The sequence below is a fragment of the Manacus vitellinus genome, unplaced genomic scaffold (assembly GCF_001715985.3).
Source record: "Manacus vitellinus isolate BGI_N305 unplaced genomic scaffold, ASM171598v3 scaffold_8_pilon, whole genome shotgun sequence".
Classification (NCBI taxonomy): Eukaryota; Metazoa; Chordata; class Aves; order Passeriformes; family Pipridae; genus Manacus; species Manacus vitellinus.
The window spans coordinates 3,201,636-3,210,173 of NW_021940864.1; the positions used below are offsets into that span (position 1 = coordinate 3,201,636).

An 8,538-nucleotide genomic window follows, 5' to 3' on the forward strand; every position below is an offset into this window, starting at 1 on the left:
GAAGGAAAATATTTTCTTCTTCAAATCACATTTTTTGGAGGTAATGGCTCAGCAGTCAAAAATCATCATCAAACAAGATGAGCCAAAGCAAAAGCAAAAGATACTGGTGGGTGGTTTTGACCAACTGTCTAATGAAAGACACATCAATTTTATATTGCAAGTTTATTATAGTAATACAGTCAGATTAAATGATTTTCACAGCTAATATACCTAATTATCAGGCAATGTATATATGCTTTATTCCAGCACATTACAATCTTTTTATCTTTAATCATGCAGCAAGTAATGTACAAACACAGTTATAGGGCAGATTTTTTTCCCCTAAACATTACAAAAGTATGGCTTTATAAGAAAGTCGCAGCATACAGTGAACATTCATTTGTATTTGGGCATGGCAACATTCAGTATTAATCAGTGAACAACAGCATCTGTCACTGCCATGCTGATTCCAAAAAAGCCAAGGGAACTGGGAACAGGGAAATGCCCATCAGTGTTAGAGAGATGGAAAATATATATCTATATACATTCAAAGTACGAAAAATGTAAAAAGTTGTTTTGGGGATTAAGTATCACTTTTATTTGTATGCTGAAGTCAGAGTTACGGAGTCTCGAAGAACATAAATACACAAACGGTTTCTGTCTTCCTTTAGACCAACAAACATCAGGAGTGATACAATTGACTTAAAAAGAGTTACTTCAGGTGTAAAGAGGTCAGAGGTCAGAATCTGGCCTGTCCTTCCTGCTAATGGTGCTGCAAAAATAGACAGAAGCATATGGTTAGGAAGTCATAGGCAGCTGAATTTTGCTGGCAGCCCAGAGAAAAGAAAGACAAAGATGTATGTTTAATAGATTTTATTTTTTAAAAAATGGATTCTAGAATAAAATGTGGCCAGCATCACAAACCCTTTGCTGGACGATTGGAGTTGCTGGCAAGCAGAAGCACTTGTGCTTGGTATTCAGAGGTGAAACACCCATTTCAAGAGCAAAGCTGCTGCCTCTTTACAAGAGAAGAAGAAATGTCCTTACCTGTCAGCAGCACAGAGCCTGGGACGCACAATGAACTCGTGCAAAGGCTGCTTCCTTAAGGCATCGATCGCTGGGTACGAGCAGTGCGGTAAGTACTGTCAGTCAGTTACGGATGTTACCGGGAGAGGGCAGCCAGACACAGACATCCGTGTGCGCACATGCACCCACACGTTTTCACTCGCACACCCCCACACAACCCCTCCCTCGCCACACCACCCCCCCCTCAAGTCACTCGCTGTGCTCGCTGAAGTGGCTCTCACCAAAACTGTAGTCACACACATACCCAGACAACTCAGATCCTTACAGTGCTGCTCCTCAAAATTGAAATTAAAAAGATGTAACCTGCAGAGCCAACCTGTAATCCAAAGATTAGAAAAGACTTTACCCTCTCCCCTTTTCGCTGTTGTTTTTATTCTTTTCCCCAAGTTCAGAAATACAGATTTTAGCAACACTTACTCAGTATGCATATATGCAAAATGTAAACATCACCACACAGCACCTAGCACCCTTTTTGATTTACAAAGTCACCAACATGTTTCTCATGCAAGCACAGGGATTTTTCAAGACTGTCAGGTTGCAGGAAGTCTGCAAAATACTTTGAGTTTACTTTTGCTAATGACCTGGCTTGGAAAGAATGGAGAAAAAAAAAACAATGCAGACAGGGCTGAGGTAGATTTGGCCATATCTGATGTAATGTCACTGTATTGAGAAGAAGACAGATAGGATCTCAAACTTTAACAGATGGGTCACCACAAGATAAGCAAACTGGGTTTAGGGAGAAGATTGTCCCATTCCATAAGAAGGAGGGCCCATTCTGCAATCATATCACTACAGGCAATGGAAAGAGTTGCCACCACAACACTTATAGCCCTAAATTTTGGCCCAATGGGACTGCACATGGGAGGTCCAATAGTAGCTCCATGACTGAGGGCCAGCTAGTACTTGATCTCTTGTTAAAACGGTCAGGAGAAGGAGAAATGAGGGGGCTGTGGAGTGATCTTTCCTGTGTGGGTAACTGCCTTTTACACATTGGGGTGAACACACTAGGATTTTTGCATGTTAGCCAACAGTGGACCAGGCCGTGGTACCAATCACAAATATGCCCCAGAAAGAAACTGCTCAAGACAATCCATCTTCTATCCTCTCTCTGGGCAACTGGATAGAGGGGAGCCTCCCACATGGACAAATGCATGCATACAAGCATCCTGCTGTCAGCTACAAATCCACCCATAAGCCTGAAGGGCCTGATCCCTGACCTTTGCAATGATCCACAATTATTACGGCCAACAAGAAATCCCTGCACCATTTTAGACTCAGTTGCTCCCAGTGGGTTGCTGTGGCTCTCTGAGTATAGCCTCCTGCCTTATTAGAAAGTGCTCTCCATTGATGCCAAGAATCCCTACCTGTCTCCTTGGATTTGTAAGTCTAACAGCCTTCCCCTTCCTCCTGTCTTTTCTGCAATTCCTTATAGCACAAAACTCTCATGGTTTCGAGCCAGCGCAAAAACAGTGGATGATTTCCATTCCCTCCTTTCCTGGGATCTCTGCTCCCGGGGCCTAATTACTATTCTAATAATATCCATCACCAGCCTCCTCCGCCTCTCACCCACCGACATCCGGATGAGATACCGCAGTGCTACTGGGAACAAACCCAATCCTACTCCTCTGGACTCCAGGGGTACCACAGGGGCCATGCTCTGCACAGTTGCTCTGGTCAGTCATGGGCAGCGAGCACCTGCACTGTCCTCTGTCTTGAGCTCCAGGTTTTTGTGGGGAGGGGTGGGGTGTATGTTCCAGGGCTTGGGAGCCTGCAGGGCTTGGCAGAAGCAGCTGAGCCACCGCTTATGATGCAAATCTGCCTTGGGCCCTGCTTTGCGTCCCAAGCTGTGACAGCCTCTGTCTGCAGCAAAGCCTGCTGAGGGAGCAACCTCCCTGCAAAACCCTCACCCAAGTTTGACCCTGAATTTCCCTGTTCACAGCCTCTCCCACTGAACAAGGAGGAATAGACACAGATGGAGAAAGACATGCAAGTCCCCAGGGGCAGGGGCAGAAGGACACTGCAGAACCAGGGATGTGGGATTTCAGGAGAAGGGTTAACCCCTTCATGGCCTGCTTGCCACTTTTAGGGCTGGGCTGACATTTTCTCCGCCTCACAAGCAATCCTGCATATTCACCTGCCTAGCTCAGGTGGCACTGGCACTGAGGTCCTCCTATGGCATGTGGGAAGGAAAGGCTGGGAGGAACACCCCAGGGTCTCAGAAAGCATGTTCCAGTTTGCTGTGGCTGACGTGTTGTGCATTCCCACAGGAAATCTCCACCTGGCCATGCCTGGCATCACCAGTGCCCTGGCATACAGGAGGTACCCCATGCAGAGGGAAAATGAGTGGAAGTGCTCCCTGTACTGATGGGAAAAAAGAGTCCAGTACCGCCTCCGTGGCACAGGCGGGGAATTAGCAAGATGAGACATGAGCCATTTTTGCACAACGCAATTGAGATGTGACTAAACATCCTTTCTTAGCCAGAGTCTTGCTAAAAGGGTTTTGTGCCCTACAGACTTTGTCTCCAAGTTCAGTTGAAGAGTGGAGTGAGTTCTTAACTGCTGCTCAGTGTGGATCTGGGAATTGAGTCACACTACTCCAGCAGAACAGAGGGTTGGGCTTACAAAGAGAGGAGAACACTGGGGTCCAAAATAAGGGATGTCCCCCAAAGGGAGTGGGGGCTCTACCACTGCTGCTCCATTGGTGCTGAGAACAGCCAGGAGAGCAGGACCAGTGCCTTGAACAGAGATGGCTCTGCCTGAGCAGTGAGGTTCAGAGCTACCCAGAAGGCGGGGAAGCCCCAAACCCACTTTCTGCAAACACACCCTGCCTGCAGTGCCCAGTCAGTGGGAACTTTTTGTCATTTCCAGGGTCAGACCCTCTGTCTGGACCCGGGTGGCAAAAATACTCTAATTGACAGCAAGGAACAACTTTTGACAGCAGAACATCACACCCCAGTTTAGGATAACTAACAAGTGCTGGTGGCTCTGAGACCCACTGGGAAACCAAGTTAGTGAGCTACATCTCCTGTAGAGATATGTTCTAAAACACAAGTCAGAGAGAAACAGTGTCACTTACGAAGGACAGGGCTTCCACTGGCCCTGCTCTAATTGCCATTTGTTTACTGGGCAACAAGGAAAATGGTTCCTTCCCCACTGCACAGGTCTGTAGAGGCATCAGGGCTGGGATTGTCTTTAACCCTCTCATTCCCAGGTGAGACAGGATGCTTTCTGTCAGCTATTCTGTGGGTTTCTATACCCCAATCCCCCAGGAATATACACTCACTGCCCCTCTCTGAACTCATGCCCTCCACATGACCTGCTGTAAAGTATCTTGGTAAAATCAGGTACCCTGCAGGATTGCCTCTGCTTCCCTGCAGCATCAGCCATGGACTTTGTGGTTATTAGTAGATGATGCTAGATCATTGTTAGAAAGGAAACCTGACACGTGAACCCTGTTGGTAGAGAATGGTGTTTCTCCCAGCTCTAGCAGAACACAGTCCCATAGTTACACCATTTGAAAATCCCATTGGGCATGTGGGTAAATTCCACATGCCCAATGTGTTCCTTTTTACCCAGGTACATTACATGGGATAGAGTTATCATATTGGGAATTCAGATACACTGATACCAGTTGACAGCTAAGAAACCAAACATAACACAGTCTCGACTACAGTTAACCCTTCACATGCACAACAAAACAGAGAACAAGGAAGGCTTTTGCCTTTAAAAGTGCCGTGCCTGCAATCAGTTAGAAAAGACATTTAAAATCTTGTCACAAAATATTGGATTTTCCAGCATAGCCTAATAGGTTAAGTACTAAAATCACACTAAAATGCAGAGCGCAGTGGATGACCAGCTCCCCTAAGTTGCCTTTGAAAATCCAAGACCCAGCGAATAAAGTCAAGGAAAAACATTTACCACATTTTTTGTCGGTAGCTTTTTGCCATAGGATGGTAAGGGCTTTAGTGCCTGAGGTATAGGTAGTTCCTGGATGCTTTTAGGGAAGTGAGAAGGGGGAAGAGTCTGAAGAATAGTTTGCATAGCTTGCAGATATAAAGAAGCAGGTGTGTTCCCCACCAGGCTGTTGAATTTGTCTTCTCCCAGCAAAGCTGTCCAGTGGTCTGGATGCTCCTGCAGAACTTTCCGCATCTTAAACTGTGGGTTGGGCATGAAGAGCAAGAGGTAGTCGAGGCAGAGCTTCTTTGATGCAACATTGACTTTGGAGTCCCACATCTGCTCCAGGATGACGTCCAGAGGGGTAAGCCCTTTACTGTCCTCTATCCTGGGAGAGGCTCCATTCCCAAGGAGGATGAGGACCGTCTCTGACCTCAGCAGTTCACAGGCAAGGTGCAGGGGGGTTTTCCCATCTTCCAGATGAAAGCAGCCAGCCCTATTGATGTAGGAGTTCAAGCTGGGGAGCTTGTGTGCAATTTTGATGATCAGTCCCAAGATATCTCTCCTGTCATATGTGACCGCCATGGCCAAATGAGGAGCAGAGGATGGGCAATAGCAGAAGTGTTCCCCAGGCACCTTGAGAGCCTCCTCTGGAAAATGAGACAGCAGATACTGAGCGTAAGGCAGGTGATTATGCACCACTGCATAGAGAAGGGCTTCTGAAGGTGAGTAGGTTCGTAGGCTGGCATTTTCCTCCCAGTAAAAATATTCCATAGTTCTCATGTCTTCCAGCATCCACACAGGCTTGTGATCTCTCACAGCCTGGTAGAACATATAGGATAAGAACTTGCAGTGCCTGCTCTGATCATCCTGCAGGCTGGCCTGGTTACTGGCCATGGCTCAGCAAATAAAGAGCAGCTCCACACAAAATCACTCCAGACTGTAAGATCAGTGCACTTGGAATGCCGATCCCGATGCTGCTGCAACCTTCAGGCTGTCATTGCTGCCTGGACTGCACTAGCTGGAATGCATGGGCTGATCATCTCCACCCATTCATTGTTTTTCCCCTCACTGCAGTGGTTTTGTTTAGGTAAGCACAATCCCACAGGCTCAGTTAACCCGTGCCATGCAAGCAGATGGTTAGTAAGTACATCCCGCTCTGTGCGTGGCACAGGTTACTGAAACGCTGTCAGACTGAGAGTGATTTTATACACACACAGCCAGAGAGAACAGAGGGAGAGACTAAAATTAGCTTGAGAGGTGAGGCGGATTTCTGTCTGCATTTCATGTCTAACCAGATCAGCTCATACGCTGCAGTAAGTGGAATAGCAATATTCCTCTTTCTTTTTTTTTATGTATGTCACTCACAGGCACACACACACACACACACACATTTCATTATATAGTAAAAAATATGTAGCAGTGTAAAATACTCCACAGCTGATAATACGCACGGTTACATGCTCAGGAAATCAAGGGGTTGGTAACAGTAGCTTTAGGAAGGGATCCCTATTTTGTGAATAATGGTATGGCTGGCCACTTAGGAGACACTGATGTTAATGGATCGTCTATAAAGCATTAGCGATGTTTGAGATCCCGGCATTAATCTCTGCAGAGGGAAGAGTCAAACGGCGTGTGCAGTAACGATGCCCAGAGTCATGAAGCACATTGCTGGGTTTAAATGCCTGCCTTTGTTCAGCAGGGAAACACCTGAAGGGCCTCTGTGCTGCCCAGCAAGTGCATAAACAAAAGGTTAATGGCCAGACCCCACTGGTGGGTGGGGAGCTTTGATCTAAGCATTTCTCAGATGTCGGTGCTCTAGGACTGGGGTCAGAGCAAGCAGCAATGGGGGGAATTGGGATTAAGCAACCAGACTTGTGCAACACCCTGGCAAGACACAGAGGACCAAGGCCTACAGGTTTGAGGGGGTAATCCCTGTTGGATGAGGCAGAAGAACCTGACCAAAATTAAATTAACTGAAAAGAAATGAACTAAACCAAACCTCCTTTATGGCGAGCTGTGTTTAAGGAAGGAGGGTTTCCACGCATCTTATAAATCAACAGATTGCAGTAAGATAGTATCTCACCATTTTTAGGAAAACAGGGAAAATGCAGCAAATCAAGAGTTCTTTCTTCATTTAGCATAAAAGACTAACACATATTCAGTATATTCAAACAAGAGAGAATTCAAGTATCAAATCTGAACATCTCAAAAGGGTGTTTGGGGTCATCCAAATAGAAAACCAAAGCCACTCACAGAACTGGGACTAGATCTTGCACAAGAAAACCAAAGCCATTCACAAAGCTGGGTCTAGAACTCATACATCTTTCAAAGCATTTGAAATTTAGACTTAGGTTCTCAGAAGAGAGAGTTAGAATCAGTTTTGACTAATAGAGAGAGCATCCAAGAGAGCAGGAAGAGTTTTGAAGGGAAAAACTGAAAAGCAAAACTGATTTTACCCAAGACAGCATTTACCTTTTCAGCTGAGGCCAAGAGACTCTTTAGACCTCTCCTGGGCAGATGCATTTTTCACATTTTGATGGTGATTTCAGCTCATAAAGTGATATGGTTATTTTGAACCTGTGAGAAATATAGCATGTTTGTGAGCTGTTCAGGAATCTTCTTACTGAGTGGTAGGCTGAAAATATTGTTTTGGGGCAAAAGGAAAACTTACCTTATATACAAAGACAAGAATTGAATGTTAGTATAACTGAAATCTTATCACTTTAATAAAACATAATTATTAGCGCAGGTCAAATTATTACAGAAAAGTAAATAATACTGCTATGCAGAAAAAGTTTCAGTAGTAGTAGTAGTTGTTGTAGTTGTAGTAGTAGTAATAAAATAATTTGAAACTCTTATGCATACCTTCTTATCTTCTATCCCTGTTCCTGGTGTTATACTACCCCTGCCCGTGCTCATCTAGGTCCTAAGGTTGGTGGTGGTGTTACAGGGAATCACTGAAATCCAGAGTTGTTCAGTGGGAGGAATGTGAAGCTGATGGTGATGGTTTCTTTTTCCTCAATCTAGAATCTCCTGGCGGTCAATTTTACGATTGTTAACATGCTTTTACATCTTGTTTTTTCTTCAATGGATTGAAACTCCATTTTACACCCAAATTTACTACAGGTGTTGATTATATACATGTAAGATACTATTTCTTTGTCCTCTTTGCTACTCCTAAAACCATTTTTATCTAGCTCTGTATCTGCCTTTTTGTCCGTAGGTGAGTTGTTTGTAGCTGTGACCTCTCCAGAGCCAAGCCTGTGCCCCATCTCCTACCATCCCACTGGTTCTGTACTCATCTGCACCTCATCCTGTGCTTCCACTTCTCAAGACCTCTGCAGTAACACCAGGCCCATGATTAACTCTGTTAACTCTGTTAAGCTGGAGTTGTGAACACCTCATGGTGCACAGAAAAGTTACTTTTTACTGCCATCTGTATAAAACTATGGTTCTACCATACAGTGCTGGTCAAAGTAAATCAAATCAGCCACAGCTGCCTGGCTAGAAGGAAAAAAGTGCTCCTACAGCTAAACCAAATTGAAATGAAGCAGCAGGTACTCAATAATAGTCCCA

The 8,538-nt window shown here is 45.2% G+C and overlaps 1 protein-coding gene across 1 annotated transcript; it reads right to left on the bottom strand.

The window, feature by feature from the left end:
• Nucleotides 1–227: 227 nt before the first annotated feature.
• Nucleotides 228–5,969, bottom strand: LOC103767621 (ankyrin repeat domain-containing protein 9). Its single transcript, XM_008934796.3, has 2 exons — nt 4,984–5,969; nt 228–751 (listed from the first exon to the last, which is right to left on the bottom strand). The coding sequence occupies exons 1-2, from the start codon at nt 5,854–5,856 to the stop codon at nt 743–745; spliced, it is 882 nt and encodes a 293-aa protein (XP_008933044.2). The 5' UTR covers nt 5,857–5,969; the 3' UTR covers nt 228–742.
• Between the last annotated feature and the right edge of the window lie 2,569 nt (nt 5,970–8,538).